At 45.0% G+C, this 21,730-nt stretch overlaps 1 protein-coding gene across 3 annotated transcripts in view; it reads left to right on the forward strand.

The window, feature by feature from the left end:
- The window catches only part of LOC118936589 (ABC transporter G family member 23), a 67,064-nt gene that overhangs the window by 37,182 nt on the left and 8,152 nt on the right, over window positions 1-21,730 (forward strand). For all 3 annotated transcript variants that reach the window (XM_090217674.1, XM_090217676.1, XM_090217675.1), the window contains 8 exons: window positions 1,927-2,027; window positions 9,413-9,483; window positions 10,630-10,679; window positions 11,918-11,974; window positions 12,429-12,499; window positions 13,058-13,146; window positions 15,148-15,251; window positions 19,957-20,116. In XM_090217674.1, coding sequence (XP_090073800.1) covers window positions 1,927-2,027; window positions 9,413-9,483; window positions 10,630-10,679; window positions 11,918-11,974; window positions 12,429-12,499; window positions 13,058-13,146; window positions 15,148-15,251; window positions 19,957-20,116 — 703 coding nt within the window. The remainder of the gene's footprint in view (window positions 1-1,926; window positions 2,028-9,412; window positions 9,484-10,629; window positions 10,680-11,917; window positions 11,975-12,428; window positions 12,500-13,057; window positions 13,147-15,147; window positions 15,252-19,956; window positions 20,117-21,730) is intronic.

The raw sequence follows: 21,730 nt of genomic DNA on the forward strand, positions 1-21,730 counted from the left end.
AGAAACAAGCCAAGCAAAAGCACTTTCAGAGCGAACTCTATAATTCACCTTTAAAGGGAATTGTGTGTTTTGTTATTGCAGTACGACGAAACAGTCAGAGTAATTCTTACCCTGGGGTGACGTTTTAATAACTGTGTAAATCTCTCTAGGACTTAAAAAAAAAGAAATGTAACCTTTATTTAAACAAGGTGCATTTTTCCTTGCTTTGACTGTGATATGTGATTGTTTATCTACCTTAGTTGAATGCTCTGACTGAAAGTCTCTCTGGATAAGAGCATCTGCTGAATTACCATGATGGAAATCTGGAAATGAACATTATTCTAATGAGCTCCGCCCCCCAAATAAAGACCACATTTGATTGGTCTGAACCGGACCAAATCTTAACCAATCATAATGTCTGTTTCACAAGTTTGGACAGTACAGTAGAGTACAGTGCAGTGCTGTACGGTATACTTTTTTGGGACCAAATTGAGGCTGGACCGGATGTGTTTGGACGTTGAGATTAAGGCGTGTACAGAGGTGACCAGAAAACGTTGTCTGTGGTTGTTGAAATCAAAGCCAGGGCAGACGTCATTTCAACATCAATGGACAAAGGCATTGGACCGTGCTCACTGGGAAGTAGTCCACTAGATGGAGGAATAGGGTGTAACACTGTCCTCCTGGTCAGACTTAGTCCACTAGATGGAGGAATAGGGTGTAACACTGTCCTCCTGGTCAGACTTAGTCCACTAGATGGAGGAATAGGGTGTAACACTGTCCTCCTGGTCAGACTTAGTCCACTAGATGGAGGAATAGGGTGTAACCCTGTCCTGCTGGTCAGACTTAGTCCACTAGATGGAGGAATAGGGTGTAACACTGTCCTCCTGGTCAGACTTAGTCCACTAGATGGAGGAATAGGGTGTAACACTGTCCTCCTGGTCAGACTTAGTCCACTAGATGGAGGAATAGGGTGTAACACTGTCCTCCTGGTCAGACTTAGTCTGCTAGATGGAGGAATAGGGTGTAACACTGTCCTCCTGGTCAGACTTAGTCCACTAGATGGAGGAATAGGGTGTAACACTGTCCTCCTGGTCAGACTTAGTCTGCTAGATGGAGGAATAGGGTGTAACACTGTCCTCCTGGTCAGACTTAGTCCACTAGATGGAGGAATAGGGTGTAACACTGTTCTGCTGGTCAGACTTAGTCCACTAGATGGAGGAATAGGGTGTAACACTGTCCTCCTGGTCAGACTTAGTCCACTAGATGGAGGAATAGGGTGTAACACTGTCCTCCTGGTCAGACTTAGTCCACTAGATGGAGGAATAGGGTGTAACCCTGTCCTGCTGGTCAGACTTAGTCCACTAGATGGAGGAATAGGGTGTAACACTGTCCTCCTGGTCAGACTTAGTCCACTAGATGGAGGAATAGGGTGTAACACTGTCCTCCTGGTCAGACTTAGTCCACTAGATGGAGGAATAGGGTGTAACACTGTCCTCCTGGTCAGACTTAGTCTGCTAGATGGAGGAATAGGGTGTAACACTGTCCTCCTGGTCAGACTTAGTCCACTAGATGGAGGAATAGGGTGTAACACTGTCCTCCTGGTCAGACTTAGTCTGCTAGATGGAGGAATAGGGTGTAACACTGTCCTCCTGGTCAGACTTAGTCCACTAGATGGAGGAATAGGGTGTAACACTGTTCTGCTGGTCAGACTTAGTCCACTAGATGGAGGAATAGGGTGTAACACTGTCCTCCTGGTCAGACTTAGTCCACTAGATGGAGGAATAGGGTGTAACACTGTCCTCCTGGTCAGACTTAGTCCACTAGATGGAGGAATAGGGTGTAACACTGTCCTCCTGGTCAGAGTTAGTCCACTAGATGGAGGAATAGGGTATAATTTAAGACCTAGCTATTGTCACTGATGGTGACCCCTGTCCCTCCCTGCCCTAGGTGAACCTGTCCCATGCTGAGGCTTTTGCAGGGGCCTATAACGGAGAGTACTGGGCCGTCATCGGGTTTGGAAAGAATTTTACCAGCTACCTGACCAAGAGGTGAGACCTACCTCTGGACCTGTCTCTGGTCTAGTCTCATCTTCTTCCCTTGTTCTTCTGTTCTCCTGTCTTCTCTTTTGTTCTCCTGTCTTCTCTTCTCTTCTGTTCTCCTGTCTTCTCTTCTGTTCTCCTGTCTTCTCTTCTGTTCTCCTGTCTTCTTTTCTGTTCTCCTGTCTTCTCTTCTCTTCTGTTCTCCTCTCTTCTCTTCTGTTCTCCTGTCTTCTCTTCTCTTCTGTTCTCCTGTCTTCTCTTCTGTTCTCCTGTCTTCTCTTCTGTTCTCCTGTCTTCTCTTCTGTTCTCCTGTCTTCTCTTCTGTTCTCCTGTCTTCTCTTCTCTTCTGTTCTCCTCTCTTCTCTTCTGTTCTCCTGTCTTCTCTTCTGTTCTCCTGTCTTCTCTTCTCTTCTGTTCTCCTGTCTTCTCTTCTGTTCTCCTGTCTTCTCTTCTGTTCTCCTGTCTTCTCTTCTGTTCTCCTGTCTTCTCTTCTGTTCTCCTCTCTTCTCTTCTCCTGTCTTCTCTTCTCTTCTGTTCTCCTCTCTTCTCTTCTCCTGTCTTCTCTTCTCTTCTGTTCTCCTGTCTTCTCTTCTGTTCTCTTCTCCCCTTCACTCTAAAACACTGTCAATAACCAGGTTTCCTTCCACAGGTCAAACCGTATACATTTTTGAATTGTTTAATCATGACAGTTGTGATGGAAACAGTTAGCAGACAGATCATTTGTTCATTGGACATGGTGGGACCTTTTTGTGTCTGTAAAATGCAAAAATATTGATATAATAACCATCATATCAAAGTCAACTTGACATGTTGAGGTGTCCTCCCACTACGACTCAGGAAACCATACAGTTTATTAGACTACAGATGACATGTTGAGGTGTCCTCCCACTACGACTCAGGAAACCATACAGTTTATTAGACTACAGATGACATGTTGTGTGGTCCTCCTCTACGACTCAGGAAACCATACAGTTTATTAGACTACAGATGACATGTTGTGGTGTCCTCCCACTACGACTCAGGAAACCATACAGTTTATTAGACTACAGATGACATGTTGTGGTGTCCTCCCACTACGACTCAGGAAACCATACAGTTTATTAGACTACAGATGACATGTTGAGGTGTCCTCCCACTACGACTCAGGAAACCATACAGTTTATTAGACTACAGATGACATGTTGTGGTGTCCTCCCACTACGACTCAGGAAACCATACAGTTTATTAGACTACAGATGACATGTTGAGGTGTCCTCCCACTACGACTCAGGAAACCATACAGTTTATTAGACTACAGATGACATGTTGTGGTGTCCTCCCACTACGACTCAGGAAACCATACAGTTTATTAGACTACAGATGACATGTTGTGTGGTCCTCCTCTACGACTCAGGAAACCATACAGTTTATTAGACTACAGATGACATGTTGTGTTGTCCTCCCACTACGACTCAGGAAACCATGCAGTTTATTAGACTACAGATGACATGTTGAGGTGTCCTCCCACTACGACTCAGGAAACCATACAGTTTATTAGACTACAGATGACATGTTGAGGTGTCCTCCCACTACGACTCAGGAAACCATACAGTTTATTAGACTACAGATGACATGTTGTGTTGTCCTCCCACTACGACTCAGGAAACCATACAGTTTATTAGACTACAGATGACATGTTGTGTTGTCCTCCCACTACGACTCAGGAAACCATACAGTTTATTAGACTACAGATGACATGTTGTGTTGTCCTCCCACTACGACTCAGGAAACCATACAGTTTATTAGACTACAGATGACATGTTGAGGTGTCCTCCCACTACGACTCAGGAAACCATACAGTTTATTAGACTACAGATGACATGTTGAGGTGTCCTCCCACTACGACTCAGGAAACCATACAGTTTATTAGACTACAGATGACATGTTGAGGTGTCCTCCCACTACGACTCAGGAAACCATACAGTTTATTAGACTACAGAAGACATGTTGAGGTGTCCTCCCACTACAACTCAGGAAACCATACAGTTTATTAGACTACAGATGACATGTTGAGGTGTCCTCCCACTACGACTCAGGAAACCATACAGTTTATTAGACTACAGATGACATGTTGTGTTGTCCTCCCACTACGACTCAGGAAACCATACAGTTTATTAGACTACAGATGACATGTTGTGTGGTCCTCCCACTACGACTCAGGAAACCATACAGTTTATTAGACTACAGATGACATGTTGTGTTGTCCTCCCACTATGACTCAGGAAACCATACAGTTTATTAGACTACAGATGACATGTTGAGGTGTCCTCCCACTACGACTCAGGAAACCATACAGTTTATTAGACTACAGATGACATGTTGAGGTGTCCTCCCACTACGACTCAGGAAACCATACAGTTTATTAGACTACAGATGACATGTTGTGGTGTCCTCCCACTACGACTCAGGAAACCATACAGTTTATTAGACTACAGATGACATGTTGTGTTGTCCTCCCACTACGACTCAGGAAACCATACAGTTTATTAGACTACAGATGACATGTTGTGTTGTCCTCCCACTACGACTCAGGAAACCATACAGTTTATTAGACTACAGATGACATGTTGAGGTGTCCTCCCACTACGACTCAGGAAACCATACAGTTTATTAGACTACAGATGACATGTTGAGGTGTCCTCCCACTACGACTCAGGAAACCATACAGTTTATTAGACTACAGATGACATGTTGAGGTGTCCTCCCACTACGACTCAGGAAACCATGCAGTTTATTAGACTACAGATGACATGTTGAGGTGTCCTCCCACTACGACTCAGGAAACCATGCAGTTTATTAGACTACAGATGACATGTTGAGGTGTCCTCCCACTACGACTCAGGAAACCATACAGTTTATTAGACTACAGATGACATGTTGAGGTGTCCTCCCACTACGACTCAGGAAACCATACAGTTTATTAGACTACAGATGACATGTTGAGGTGTCCTCCCACTACGACTCAGGAAACCATACAGTTTATTAGACTACAGATGACATGTTGAGGTGTCCTCCCACTACGACTCAGGAAACCATACAGTTTATTAGACTACAGATGACATGTTGAGGTGTCCTCCCACTACGACTCAGGAAACCATACAGTTTATTAGACTACAGATGACATGTTGTGTGGTCCTCCTCTACGACTCAGGAAACCATACAGTTTATTAGACTACAGATGACATGTTGAGGTGTCCTCCCACTACGACTCAGGAAACCATACAGTTTATTAGACTACAGATGACATGTTGTGTGGTCCTCCTCTACGACTCAGGAAACCATACAGTTTATTAGACTACAGATGACATGTTGTGTTGTCCTCCCACTACGACTCAGGAAACCATACAGTTTATTAGACTACAGATGACATGTTGTGTTGTCCTCCCACTACGACTCAGGAAACCATACAGTTTATTAGACTACAGATGACATGTTGTGTTGTCCTCCCACTACGACTCAGGAAACCATACAGTTTATTAGACTACAGATGACATGTTGAGGTGTCCTCCCACTACGACTCAGGAAACCATACAGTTTATTAGACTACAGATGACATGTTGTGGTGTCCTCCCACTACGACTCAGGAAACCATGACAGTTTATTAGACTACAGATGACATGTTGTGTTGTCCTCCCACTACGACTCAGGAAACCATACAGTTTATTAGACTACAGATGACATGTTGTGGTGTCCTCCCACTACGACTCAGGAAACCATACAGTTTATTAGACTACAGATGACATGTTGTGTTGTCCTCCCACTACGACTCAGGAAACCATACAGTTTATTAGACTACAGATGACATGTTGTGTTGTCCTCCCACTACGACTCAGGAAACCATACAGTTTATTAGACTACAGATGACATGTTGTGGTGTCCTCCCACTACGACTCAGGAAACCATACAGTTTATTAGACTACAGATGACATGTTGAGGTGTCCTCCCACTACGACTCAGGAAACCATACAGTTTATTAGACTACAGATGACATGTTGAGGTGTCCTCCCACTACGACTCAGGAAACCATACAGTTTATTAGACTACAGATGACATGTTGAGGTGTCCTCCCACTACGACTCAGGAAACCATACAGTTTATTAGACTACAGATGACATGTTGAGGTGTCCTCCCACTACGACTCAGGAAACCATACAGTTTATTAGACTACAGATGACATGTTGAGGTGTCCTCCCACTACGACTCAGGAAACCATACAGTTTATTAGACTACAGATGACATGTTGAGGTGTCCTCCCACTACGACTCAGGAAACCATACAGTTTATTAGACTACAGATGACATGTTGAGGTGTCCTCCCACTACGACTCAGGAAACCATACAGTTTATTAGACTACAGATGACATGTTGAGGTGTCCTCCCACTACGACTCAGGAAACCATACAGTTTATTAGACTACAGATGACATGTTGAGGTGTCCTCCCACTACGACTCAGGAAACCATACAGTTTATTAGACTACAGATGACATGTTGAGGTGTCCTCCCACTACGACTCAGGAAACCATACAGTTTATTAGACTACAGATGACATGTTGAGGTGTCCTCCCACTACGACTCAGGAAACCATACAGTTTATTAGACTACAGATGACATGTTGAGGTGTCCTCCCACTACGACTCAGGAAACCATACAGTTTATTAGACTACAGATGACATGTTGAGGTGTCCTCCCACTACGACTCAGGAAACCATGCAGTTTATTAGACTACAGATGACATGGTGTGTGGTCCTCCCAATACGACTCAGGAAACCATGCAGTTTATTAGACTACAGATGACATGGTGTGTGGTCCTCCCAATACGACTCAGGAAACCATACAGTTTATTAGACTACAGATGACATGTTGAGGTGTCCTCCCACTACGACTCAGGAAACCATACAGTTTATTAGACTACAGATGACATGTTGAGGTGTCCTCCCACTACGACTCAGGAAACCATACAGTTTATTAGACTACAGATGACATGTTGAGGTGTCCTCCCACTACGACTCAGGAAACCATGCAGTTTATTAGACTACAGATGACATGGTGTGTGGTCCTCCCAATACGACTCAGGAAACCATGCAGTTTATTAGACTACAGATGACATGGTGTGTGGTCCTCCCAATACGACTCAGGAAACCATACAGTTTATTAGACTACAGATGACATGTTGAGGTGTCCTCCCACTACGACTCAGGAAACCATACAGTTTATTAGACTACAGATGACATGTTGAGGTGTCCTCCCACTACGACTCAGGAAACCATGCAGTTTATTAGACTACAGATGACATGGTGTGTGGTCCTCCCAATACGACTCAGGAAACCATGCAGTTTATTAGACTACAGATGACATGGTGTGTGGTCCTCCCAATACGACTCAGGAAACCATACAGTTTATTAGACTACAGATGACATGTTGTGTTGTCCTCCCACTACGACTCAGGAAACCATACAGTTTATTAGACTACAGATGACATGTTGAGGTGTCCTCCCACTACGACTCAGGAAACCATGCAGTTTATTAGACTACAGATGACATGGTGTGTGGTCCTCCCAATACGACTCAGGAAACCATACAGTTTATTAGACTACAGATGACATGTTGTGTTGTCCTCCCACTACGACTCAGGAAACCATACAGTTTATTAGACTACAGATGACATGTTGTGTTGTCCTCCCACTACGACTCAGGAAACCATGCAGTTTATTAGACTACAGATGACATGGTGTGTGGTCCTCCCAATACGACTCAGGAAACCATACAGTTTATTAGACTACAGATGAAATAAATTATGATGAACTTCACAGGGTGGTGAAAGAGCACGGTGATGAGCTTGATGCTCCTTTCCAATCGATATCCAGGGTCTTATTCTGGTGACATGAAGCTTAATTTGCCGTTTGACAAATAAAAATATTCTTGCTCCTATCCATAATAATCTCATTATGTAGACGAAAATGTATTAAATAAAACAATTCCCTCATCAATCTACACATAATAACCCAGAATGACAAAGCAAAAACAGGTTTTTAGAAATGTTTGCAAATGTATAATTAAAAAAAAAAAACGAATAGCGTATTTACATAAGTATTCAGATTCTTTGCTTTGAGACTCGAAATTGAGCTCAGGTGCATCCTGTTACCATTGATCATCCTTGATGTTTCTACAACTTGATTGGAGTCTACCTGTGGTAAATTCAATTGATTGGACATGATTTGGAAAGGCACGCACCTGTCTATATAAGGTCCCACAGTTGACAGTGCATGTCAGAGCAAAAACCAAGCCACGACACAGGATGGTGTCAAGGCACAGATCTGGGGAAGGGTACCAAAACATTTCTGCAGTATTGAAGTTCCCCAAGAACACAGTGGCCTCCATCATTCTTAAATGGAAGAAGTTTGGAATCACCAAGACTCCTCCTAGAGCTGGCCGCCTGGCCAAACTGAGCAATCGGGGGAGAAGGGTCTTGGTCAGGGAGGTAAGCAAGAACCTGATGGTCAGTCTGACAGAGCTCCAGAGTTCCTCTGTGGAGATGGGAGAACTTTCCAGATGGATAATCATCTCTGCATCACTCCCTCAATCAGACCTTTATGGTAGAGTGGCCAGACGTAAGCCACTCCTCAGTAAAAGGCACACGACAGCCCGCTTGGAGTTTGCCAAAAGGCACCTAATGGATTCTCAGACCATGAGAAACAAGATTATCTGGTCTGATGAAACCAAGATTGAACTCTTAGGCCTGAATGCCAAGTGTCACATCTGGAAGAAACCTGGCGCCATCCCTACGGTGAAGCATGGTGGTGGCAGCATCATGCTGTGGGGATGTTTTAGCGGCAGGGACTAGGGACTGTGAGACTAGTCAGGAACGAGGGAAAGATGAACAGAGCAAAGTACAGAGAAATCCTTGATGAAAACCTGCTCCAGAGCGCTCAGGACATCAGACTGTGGCGACGGTTCACCTTCCAACAGAACAAAAATGTGTGTTTTAGCTTTGTCATTATGGGGTATTGTGGGGGGAAAACGATCTAATCCGTTTTACAATAAGGCTGTAACGTAACAAAATGTGGAAAAAGAGAAGGGGTCTGAATACTTTCCCAATGCACTGTAATGTTGCCAAGCCATAAAGTACTCATGTCTGTTCTGTGGTGTGTGTTGTATTATACAGGATCCTTACAGTATCATGTTTGTTCTGTGGTGTGTGTTGTACTATACAGGATCCTTACAGTGTCATGTCTCTGTGGTGTGTGTTGTACTATACAGGATCCTTACTGTATCATGTTTGTTCTGTGGTGTGTGTTGTATTATACAGGCTCCTTACTGTATCATGTTTGTTCTGTGGTGTGTGTTGTATTATGCAGGATGATCCAGCGGCAGGTCTCTAAGGAGGTGGTGGATGAAGGGTCGGTGCACGTCTGGTTGGACCTGACCAGTAAGCTTTCACTCCGCAGTCTGTTGGCATGTGACAATGTGTGAAAGAATTCACCCTCAGAGAGACTAGAGTAGAATTACAATACAATATAATACAATACAATACAATACAATGGAATACAATATAATACAATACAATGGAATACAATACAATACAATACAATACAATACAATACAATGGAATACAATATAATACAATACAATACAATACAATACAATATAATATAATACAATACAATACAATACAATGGAATACAATACAATACAATACAATGGAATACAATACAATACAATACAATACAATACAATACAATGGAATACAATACAATACAATACAATGGAATACAATACAATACAATACAATACAATACAATACAATACAATGGAATACAATATAATACAATACAATACAATACAATACAATATAATATAATACAATACAATACAATGGAATACAATATAATACAATACAATGGAATACAATACAATACAATACAATACAATACAATACAATGGAATACAATACAATATAATACAATACAATACAATACAATACAATACTACACAATACAATACAATACAATACAATACAATACAATACAATACAATGGAATACAATATAATACAATACAATACAATATAATACAATACAATACAATACAATGGAATACAATATAATACAATACAATGGAATACAATACAATACAATACAATATAATACAATACAATACAATATAATACAATACAATACAATACAACATAATACAATACAATGGAATACAATACAATACAATACAATACAATGGAATACAATACAATACAATACCATACCATACCATACCATACCATACCATACCATACCATACAATACAATACAATACAATACAATACAATGCAATACAATACAATACAATACAATACAATGGAATAGATACGTTGTCTGTGAAAATGACCACTAGGTGGTAGTGTAACAGTGTGGGTCTTCTGAATGATGGTTTATCTCCCAAATGATGGAGATTGGAAAAGGCATTTTAATGATGATTAATCTTGAGACGTTTATTAAATTGATCAAAAGTGTTTTTTCAAGCGATAATAGACTTGATAATGATGCCATTGTTTTCACCTCGTAGTGTGTTTTTGTCACCAGATCAACAGATCGCCATGATGCTTCAGAAGAAACTAGCCGATGCCTTTGAGGTACAACCAGAGTTCCCTGTTGTTTCCTCCCTGTAGATCTACCTGCTCTTTCTTCAATGTGAACGGAGCCTTATTGTTTAATGGCGCCGTCTGGCTTTCAAAACCTTACTTATACAGATGATATCTTTATCTAGTGTAAGACACACTGACTGCATGGCAGCAGGGTCTTTCTCTGTTCTGCTCATCTGGCCCGATCCCAGCTATTGAAGTAGCTTGTTCAGACTGTTGAGATGCAGCCCAGCTGTTGAAGTAGCTTGTTCAGACTGTTGAGGTGCAGCCCAGCTGTTGAAGTAGCTTGTTCAGACTGTTGAGATGCAGCCCAGCTGTTGAAGTAGCTTGTTCAGACTGTTGAGATGCAGCCCAGCTGTTGAAGTAGCTTGTTCAGACTGTTGAGATGCAGCCCAGTTATTGAAGTAGCTTGTTCAGACTGTTGAGGTGCAGCCCAGCTGTTGAAGTAGCTTGTTCAGACTGTTGAGATGCAGCCCAGCTGTTGAAGTAGCTTGTTCAGACTGTTGAGATGCAGCCCAGCTGTTGAAGTAGCTTGTTCAGACTGTTGAGATGCAGCCCAGTTATTGAAGTAGCTTGTTCAGACTGTTGAGGTGCAGCCCAGCTGTTGAAGTAGCTTGTTCAGACTGTTGAGATGCAGCCCAGCTGTTGAAGTAGCTTGTTCAGACTGTTGAGATGCAGCCCAGCTGTTGAAGTAGCTTGTTCAGACTGTTGAGATGCAGCCCAGCTGTTGAAGTAGCGTGTTCAGACTGTTGAGATGCAGCCCAGCTGTTGAAGTAGCTTGTTCAGACTGTTGAGATGCAGCCCAGCTGTTGAAGTAGCTTGTTCAGACTGTTGAGATGCAGCCCAGCTGTTGAAGTAGCGTGTTCAGACTGTTGAGATGCAGCCCAGCTGTTGAAGTAGCTTGTTCAGACTGTTGAGATGCAGCCCAGCTGTTGAAGTAGCTTGTTCAGACTGTTGAGATGCAGCCCAGCTATTGAAGTAGCTTGTTCAGACTGTTGAGATGCAGCCCAGCTATTGAAGTAGCTTGTTCAGACTGTTGAGATGCAGCCCAGCTGTTGAAGTAGCTTGTTCAGACTGTTGAGATGCAGCCCAGCTATTGAAGTAGCTTGTTCAGACTGTTGAGATGCAGCCCAGCTGTTGAAGTAGCTTGTTCAGACTGTTGAGATGCAGCCCAGCTGTTGATAAAGATACATCCAGTAGTGAAGTGAAACAGTCTGTTCCCTCCTCAGGACTTCGTCCAGTATAAGATGGGGAGCATGTCTTACCTGGTCTCTCTTCCTGTCAAGGTAGGACAACAATAACCCCTTAAAACACTCACTGCACCCTTAAAGGCACCCTATTCCCATAAGGCTCTGGTCAAAAGTAGTGCACTATGTAGGGAATAGGGTGCTATTTGGGGATCCCACTCTGTTGATAGTATTTTGCCATCCCCACCCACTCGCCTTGATGCTAACCCAGCTTCCTTATGCTACAGCAACATGTTTTCTTGCCAAGGCCATTGATTCTGACGAGGGCCATTGATGGTTGAAACGTCATGATTTTAACTCAAATTAGATTAAGTATGAAGTTTTTAAATGTGAGTGAGAGTCGCACCTATTCCTTCAGAAGGACTGTGATGTAGCCTGCCTTATTGAATGTAGAACCGTGGTCCGTTCCACTGGTCCCTGATCAATACACAGATGCACACTGGGAGGAAAATATTCAACTGACTATTTCTCTTTGTCCCGTTTCTCTTTCCAGTTTGAGGAGCCCATCTATGGCAGCATGAACTCAGACTTCACCACGTTTGTGACGCCAGGAGCCGTTCTGAGGTAGAGATTCAGTCCACGTCTGAACCTAGTCAGCTTTACTGAGACGAAGCTGTAGTTCTCTCTTTATCCTCTCTTTTCCTGCTTTCCTTGTCTCTCCTATCTCCCCCTACCTTCTGCTCTCCCTCTCCTCCTCCCTTCTGCTCTCTCTCCCCCCTCCCTTCTCTCTCTCCCCCCTCCCTTCTGCTCTCTCTCCCCCTCCTCCCTCTCCCCCTCCCTTCTGCTCTCTCTCCCCCTCCTCCCTCTCCTCCTCCCTTCTGCTCTCTCTCGCCCTCCTCCCTCTCCTCCTCCCTTCTGCTCTCTCTCCCCCCTCCCTTCTCTCTCTCTCCCCTTCCCTTCTGCTCTCTCTCCCCCTCCTCCCTCTCACCCTTATTTTTCTCTCTCACACTCCCTTCTCTCTCTCACCCTCCCTTCTCTCTCTCCCTTCCCTCCTTCTCTCTCCCCCCTCCCTCCTTCTCTCTCCCCTCATTCTCTCCCTTCCCTTCTTCTCTCTCTCCTGCACAACTTCTCTCTCCCCCCTCCCTTCTCCCTCATTCTCCCCTCCCTTCTCTCTCTACACAGCATCACATTCTACCTGGCAGTGGGCTTGACGGCTCTGTCCTTCGTGATAGAGAGGAAGGAGGGACTAATGGACAGGTGCTGGGTTGCAGGTAAGAGGTTCATTGAGTGGATAACAGACTGTGTTCGCAATGGCACCCTATACCCTATTTAGTGCACTACTGTTGACGAGGGCCCAAGTGTCCCCAATGCCACCCTGTTATCTATATAGCGCACCGGACAAAACTAGTGCACTATATAGCCCCGGGGTATTCAACTCTTACCCTGCTGGTTTTCTGTTCTACCTGATCATTAATATCACCCACCTGGTGTCCCGGGTCTAAACCAGTCCCTGATTAGAGGGGAATCACCCACCTGGTGTCCCAGGTCTAAACCAGTCCCTGATTAGAGGGGAATCACCCACCTGGTGTCCCGGGTCTAAACCAGTCCCTGATTAGAGGGGAATCACCCACCTGGTGTCCCAGGTCTAAACCAGTCCCTGATTAGAGGGGAATCACCCACCTGGTGTCCCAGGTCTAAACCAGTCCCTGATTAGAGGGGAATCACCCACCTGGTGTCCCAGGTCTAAACCAGTCCCTGATTAGAGGGGAATCACCCACCTGGTGTCCCAGGTCTAAATCAGTCCCTGATTAGAGGGGAATCACCCACCTGGTGTCCCAGGTCTAAACCAGTCCCTGATTAGAGGGGAATCACCCACCTGGTGTCCCAGGTCTAAACCAGTCCCTGATTAGAGGGGAATCACCCACCTGGTGTCCCAGGTCTAAATCAGTCCCTGATTAGAGGGGAATCACCCACCTGGTGTCCCAGGTCTAAATCATTCCCTGATTAGAGGGGAATCACCCACCTTGTGTCCCAGGTCTTAACCAGTCCCTGATTAGAGGGGAATCACCCACCTGGTGTCCCAGGTCTTAACCAGTCCCTGATTAGAGGGGAATCACCCACCTTGTGTCCCAGGTCTAAATCAGTCCCTGATTAGAGGGGAATCACCCACCTTGTGTCCCAGGTCTTAACCAGTCCCTGATTAGAGGGGAATCACCCACCTGGTGTCCCAGGTCTAAACCAGTCCCTGATTAGAGGGGAATCACCCACCTGGTGTCCCAGGTCTAAACCAGTCCCTGATTAGAGGGGAATCACCCACCTGGTGTCCCAGGTCTAAACCAGTCCCTGATTAGAGGGGAATCACCCACCTGGTGTCCCAGGTCTTAACCAGTCCCTGATTAGAGGGGAATCACCCACCTGGTGTCCCAGGTCTAAACCAGTCCCTGATTAGAGGGGAATCACCCACCTTGTGTCCCAGGTCTAAACCAGTCCCTGATTAGAGGGGAATCACCCACCTTGTGTCCCAGGTCTAAATCAGTCCCTGATTAGAGGGGGAATCACACAGTGGAACTGGCTTGGATATAGGGAATATGGTTCCATGTTTATATGCATTGACAGTTTGTGGTCATTATCTATGTAGTGACCAGTACAGACCACTAGGGGGAGGTGGATTATCCTGACCAGTAATCAGAAGATCTGGTTAAATCACCATGGGCCAGTTTGTCAGAACATTAAATGATCTTCTCCCCACCTTCTTCTTCCTTTTCTCCTGTCCCACTATTCTCTCCCTCTCTCTCTCTCCCTCCCTTTCTCCTCTCTCCTCTATTTCACTCTCTCCTACGTTCTCTCTCTCTGTCTCCTCTCTCTCTCTCTCCCTCTCTCTCTTTCCCTCTATTTCACTCTCTCCTTCGTTCTCTCTCTCTCTCTCTCTGTCTCCTCTCTCTCTCTCTCCCTCTCTCTCTTTCCCTCTATTTCACTCTCTCCTTCGTTCTCTCTCTCTCCCTGTCTCTCCTCTCTCTCTCCCTGTCTTCTCTCTCTCTCTCTCTCTCTCTCTCTCTCCCTCTCCTCTATTTCACTCTCCTTTGTTCTCCCTCCCTCCCATTCTCCTCTCCTCTATTTCACTCTCTCCTTCGTTCTCTCTCTCTCCCTCCCCTTCTCCTCTCCTCTATTTCACTCTCTCCTTCGTTCTCTCTCTCTCCCTCCCCTTCTCCTCTCCTCTATTTCACTCTCTCCTTCGTTCTCCTTCTCTCTCTCTGTCTCCTCTCTCTCTCCAGGTGTTAGTTCGTTGGAGACTGTGCTGGCCCATCTCATCTCCCAGCTGTTTGTCATCAGCATCCAGGTCATTCTACTACTGCTCTTAATGCTGCTCGTCTTCAAGGTAACACACACACACACACGTAGACACACACACATACAAACACACACACACAAGCACACAGACACACACACACAGACACACACACACACACACACGTAGACACACACCCATACACACATACAAACACACACAAATAAGCACACAGACACACACACACATACACAGCAGCCTCCATCCGTCTTCATCAGCAAGGCTTATCATGACTCCTGAATGATTGAACATCCCTGTCTCATGTTCACTTCCCTGTGCCACTGGTGTTCTACACACACTGAGCAGCACGGTGTGACTGGTGTTGTACACACACTGAGCAGCACGGTGTGACTGGTGTTGTACACACACTGAGCAGCACGGTGTGACTGGTGTTGTACACACCCTGAGCAGCACGGTGTGACTGGTGTTGTACACACACTGAGCAGCACAGTGTGACTGGTGTTGTACACACACTGAGCAGCACGGTGTGACTGGTGTTGTACACACACTGAACAGCACGGTGTGACTGGTGTTGTACACACACTGAACAGCACAGTGTGATTGTGGAGATGTATATATGGTGTTGTACACACACTGAGCAGCACGGTGTGACTGGTGTTGTACACACACTGAGCAGCACGGTGTGACTGGTGTTGTACACACACTGAGCAGCACGGTGTGATTGTGGAGATGTATATATGGTGTTGTACACACACTGAGCAGCACGGTGTGACTGGTGTTGTACACACACTGAGCAGCACGGTGTGATTGTGGAGATGTATATATGGTGTTGTACACACACTGAGCAGCACGGTGTGACTGGTGTTGTACACACACTGAGCAGCACGGTGTGACTGGTGTTGTACACACACTGAGCAGCACGGTGTGATTGTGGAGATGTATATATGGTGTTGTACACACACTGAGCAGCACGGTGTGACTGGTGTTGTACACACACTGAGCAGCACGGTGTGACTGGTGTTGTACACACACTGAGCAGCACGGTGTGACTGGTGTTGTACACACACTGAGCAGCACGGTGTGACTGTGGAGATGTATATATGGTGTTGTACACACACTGAGCAGCACGGTGTGACTGGTGTTGTACACACACTGAGCAGCACGGTGTGATTGTGGAGATGTATATATGGTGTTGTACACTCACTGAGCAGCACGGTGTGACTGGTGTTGTACACACACTGAGCAGCACGGTGTGACTGGTGTTGTACACACACTGAGCAGCACGGTGTGACTGTGGAGATGTATATATGGTGGAGTGTTAGGGAATATGGGGGATAGTCAGGCAGAGATGTTGACTTGTAATGCAGAGTTGACTTCAAAAGCTCCTCTGTGGCTTCAGAACCCGAGTTCTGGCTTGACTACTTCAATACTACACGGTACCCTGCATTACCTTATGTAGTGGTCCAACACCTCCATCTAGTGGCCGCTTGGTGGTATTACTGCATGGATACTGTCGATTGAGAAATAGTTCAGAAGAAGGGGAAGCAGGTCAAGTTTAATTAGTAAAATGTTGAAGGGACATTCTGTGTTTTCCACATCTATGTGTTTTATTTAAAAATGAATGATACACCCATGTCTTTTCTGACTTGCCTAGTTAAAAAAATAAAATGTCTCACACACCAAACAATTAATGCTAAATGTCACCCAAAAACAGTTCCATCCACGTGCCTATCGACAATCAATGGAGTCTGAAGTTTCTATTCATCCGTTGACCTCAGGTTGACCTTTCCAGACCTGGGTTCAAATCTTTCACATTCTTTTACTTTCATTTTTCTAACACACTGTTGAAGAAATGTTTTTAAATGTAATTACGCTGCCAGATTATATTGAGGTTTATGGTAAAACAAAACAAAAATCCAAGGTAGAGGAGAAAAGAATGTGCCTATTTAAAAGCCATAAATTATTGCAACGTTATATAAAATAAATAAAGTATCTCTCATGCTATAAAGGAGAAGCGTGACATTGATCCTTAAGAGGTTATTAAGAACAAATTCTTATTTTCAATGGCGGCCTAGTGGGTTAACTACCCTTTCAGGGGCAGAACGACAGATTTGTACCTTGTCAGCTCGGGGATTTGAACTTGCAACCTTGCGGTTACTAGTCCAACGCTCTAAAGCCTCTTGGGGCTAGGGGGCAGAATTTTCACTTTTGGATACATAGTGTGCCCAATTTCAACTTCCTGCTATTCATGCCAAAAATATAAGATATGCATATTAATCATATATTTCGTTAGAGAACACTCTGAAGTTTCTAAAACTGTTTGAATCATGTCTGTGAGTATAACATAACTTATGTAGCAGGCAAAACCCAGAGGACTAACTGTTCCTAATTTTTTTTTTCTCTCTCTGTTCCCTGAGTTGTCATTGCCCAGGGATATTTCTTATGAACCTGTTTTCAGTTCCTACCGCTTCCACTGGATGTCACCAGTCTTTGGAATTTGGTTGAGGTTATTCCTTTGTGCAATGAAGAAGTAGGCCAACTGGGAACTGGGTAACACTTTTGTGAGTTGCGCAAGACGTGAAAAGTGGCGCTGGTTTGTTTTCATTCCTGTATTGAACACAGAAAGACCCGTCTACAATTTGATCGATTATTAATGTTTAAAATACCTAAAGTTGTATTACAAAAGTAGTTTGAAATATTTTGGCAAAGTTTATAGGCAACTTTTGAAATATTTTGTAGTGGCGCTGTTTTTTTCTGGATCAAACACTTCAAATAAATTGACATTTTGGATATATGGACGGAATTAATCGAACAAAAGGACCAATTGTGATGTTTATGGGACATATTGGAGTGCCAACAAAAGAAGCTCGTCAAAGGTAATGCGTTTTATATTTTATTTCAGCGTTTTGTGTAGCGTCTGCAGGGTTGTAATATGCTAGCTCCTTTGTTTACTGCTGGTGTAGACGGTGTTACGGTGCGTGAATGAGGACCCAAAAGCGAATCAACTTAAACAGAGCTTCTTTAATTACCAAACATAGGTAGGCTCAGATGGACCGGCAGATTCCGACAGGACAGGACAAGGTTACAGCAAACATGACGGCAGTCTGGTTCAGGCATGAATGACACAAACAAACAAGAATCCGACAAGGACAGGAACAGAAACAGAGAGAGATATAGGGACCTAATCAGAGGGAAAAAGGGAACAGGTGGGGAACGGGGTGAATGGGTAGTTAGAGGAGACAAGGGACAGCTGGGGGAAAGCGGGGGAGAAAAGGTAACCTAACACGACCAGCAGAGGGAGACAGGGTGAAGGGAAAGGACAGAGACAAGACAACATGACAGTACATGACAGACGGTGCAGGCTATCAGATAATAGCTTCTTATGCTTTCGCCGAAAAGCATTTTTAAAATATGACATGTTAGCTGGATTCACAACGAGTGTAGCTTTAATTGAGTATCTTACATGTGTGATTTAATGAAAGTTTGAATTTTATATCATTTTATTTGAATCTGGCGCTCTGCATTTCCCCTGGCCATTGGCCAGTTGAGACATTAGCCTCCCGCCTCTCCCTAACTAGGCTACCCTGCCGCCACATAGTCCAAAGAGGTGTCTGGAGTATATATTTCTATTCTTACCAGTACCTGAGTCCATCATATCTAAGGAATCACCACGACAACAGCCTTTGATTGCTGTGGCAACGGAGCAGCCATGTGCTTTCTCCCTGCAGTCTATTTTTATACACCTTGTCAGTGGAGACAGACAGACAGACACACACACACTCACACACCCGTACACGCACACGCACACACACGCACACACACACACACACACACACACACACACACACACACACACACACACACACACACACACACACACACACACACACACACACACAGGTCTCTGTATTGTGACAATGTAACAGACACTATATCATTGAATAACATGACATGCTCTTTCACCTTCCTCTCTCTTGTTACCATCCCTCCTTTTCTGTCTTTCTCACTTTTTACTGTCTCCTCCCATCCAACATAATCTCTCTCTCTCTCTCCCCATCCCACCCATCTTTTCCCCTACACCTCGACCTCTCCACCCTCCCTCCCCCTCCTCTGTCTCTCCCCTCTCTCCTCTGCCTCTCCCCCTCCCCCTCCCTCCCCCTCCTATGTCTCTCCCCCTCCTTTGCCTCTCCCCCTCTCTCCCCCTCCTCTGACTCTCCCCCTCCTCTGCTTCTTCCCCTCCCTCCTCCCTCCTCTGCCTCTCCCCCCTCCTCTGCCTCTCCACCCTCCCTCCCCCTCCTCTGCCTCTCCCCTCCCTCCTCTGCCTCTCCCCCATCCTTTGCCTCTCCCCTCCCTCCCCCTCCTCTGCCTCTTCCCCTCCCCTGCCTCTTTCCCTCCCCCTCCTCTGCCTCTTCTCCTCCCCCCTCCTCTGCCCCCCCCCCCCCTCTGCCCCCCCCCCCCTCCCCTGCCTCTTCCCCTCCCCCTCCTCTGCCTCTTCTCTTCCCCCCTCCTCTGCCTCTTCCCCTCCCTCCCCCCTCCCCCCTCCCCTGCCTCTTCCCCTCCTCTGCCTCTTCTCCTCCCCCCTCCTCTGCCTCTTCCCCTCCCTCCCCTGCCTCTTGCCCTCCTCTGCCTCTTCTCCTCCCCCCTCCTCTACCTCTTCTCCTCCCCCCTCCTCTGCCTCTTCTCCTCCCCCCTCCTCTGCCTCTTCCCTCCCTCCCCCCTCCTCCGCCTCTCCCCCTCCCTCCCCCCTCCCTCCGCCCTTTCTCCCTCCCTCCAGATCCCTAATGAGGGGAGCCTGGTGTTGGTTATAGCTCTGATTGGGCTGCAGGGTGTGACTGGCATCTCTTTTGGTCTGGTCATCTCATCTGCCATCGATGATGAACAGAACGCCAACCAGGCTGCCCTGGGTGTCTTCTACCCCAACCTCATCGTCAGTGGTACGTCACACACACACACACACACACACACACACACACACACACACACACACACACACACACACACTGTCTTTTACCTCAACCTCATCGTCAGTGGTACGTCACACACACACTGTCTTTTACCTCAACCTCATCGTCAGTGGTACGTCACACACACACACACACACTGTCTTTTACCTCAACCTCATCGTCAGTGGTACGTCACACACACACACACACACACTGTCTTTTACCTCAACCTCATCGTCAGTGGTACGTCACACACACACACACACACACACTGTCTTTTACCTCAACCTCATCGTCAGTGGTACGTCACACACGCTAGCACGCACACGCACCAAACCTGGGTTGAAATACATGTGTATTTGTTATTTAAATACTGAATCAATTTCTGTTGAAAGTATTTTAAAGTGTTTTCAAATGATTTTAAACAGCCTACTCTTTATATTATTAGTTATTACTATTTGCAAGTTTTTTCAAAAACTATTTTCAAATGCCTCGGTTAAATGCATGGGAGGGTTTGAGTATTTTCAGCTAATTGTCTTATCAAATACAAAATATCTCAATTATTCTAAATGTCTTCGAAAGTAATTCACATACCCTTAATATTATTTGAACCCAGGTCTTACACACACACAAGGATACACACACATATACACACACACACACACACACACACACATATACACACACACACACACACACACACACACATACACACACACACACACACACACACACACACACACACACATACACACACACACACACACATACATACACACAAGGGGACACACACACATATACACACACACACACACACACACACATACACACAGACACACACACACACCTCAGTAGTATTTTATGGGGGGGTCACTTTGTAAATCTACAATATTAGCTCTTACATGTTCTCACAATTAAGTTTAATAAAATGTTATTCAGTTCAATTCTAGTTCAGTTCTTTCAACTCTTTCTCTGACACTCCCTCTTTATCTAAGTCTCTCTCTTTCACTGTCTCTCTCTCTCTTTCACTGTCTCTCTCTCTCTTTCTCTGTCTCTCTCTTTCTCTAAGTCTCTCTTTCTCTGTCTCTCTCGTTCTCTGTCTCTCTCTTTCTCTGTCTCTCTCTTTCTCTAAGTCTCTCTTTCTCTGTCTCTCTATTTTACTGTCTCTCTCTCTCTTTCACTGTCTCTCTCTTTCTGTCTCTCTCTTTCTCTGTCTCTCTCTTTCTCTGTCTCTCTCTTTGTCTCTCTCTTTCTCTGTCTCTCTCTCTTTCTCTGTCTCTCTCTCTTTCTCTGTCTCTCTCTTTGTCTCTCTCTTTCTCTAAGTCTCTCTCTCTTTCTCTAAGTCTCTCTCTCTTTCTCTCTCTCTCTTTCTCTAAGTTTCTCTCTCTCTCTCTCTTTTTCTCTCTCTCTCTCTTTCTCTCTCTTTCTCTGTCTCTCTCTTTCTCTGTCTCTCTCTTTCTCTGTCTCTCTCTTTCTCTGTCTTTCTCTGTCTCTCTCTTTCTCTAAGTTTCTCTCTCTCTCTCTCTCTCTTTCTCTAAGTCTCTCTCTCTCTTTCTCTGTCTCTCTCTCTCTCTTTCTCTAAGTCTCTCTCTCTTTAAGTCTCTC

Source organism: Oncorhynchus mykiss, chromosome 23, assembly GCF_057628025.1.
Source record: "Oncorhynchus mykiss isolate SJ-2025 chromosome 23, ASM5762802v1, whole genome shotgun sequence".
NCBI lineage: Eukaryota > Metazoa > Chordata > Actinopteri > Salmoniformes > Salmonidae > Oncorhynchus > Oncorhynchus mykiss.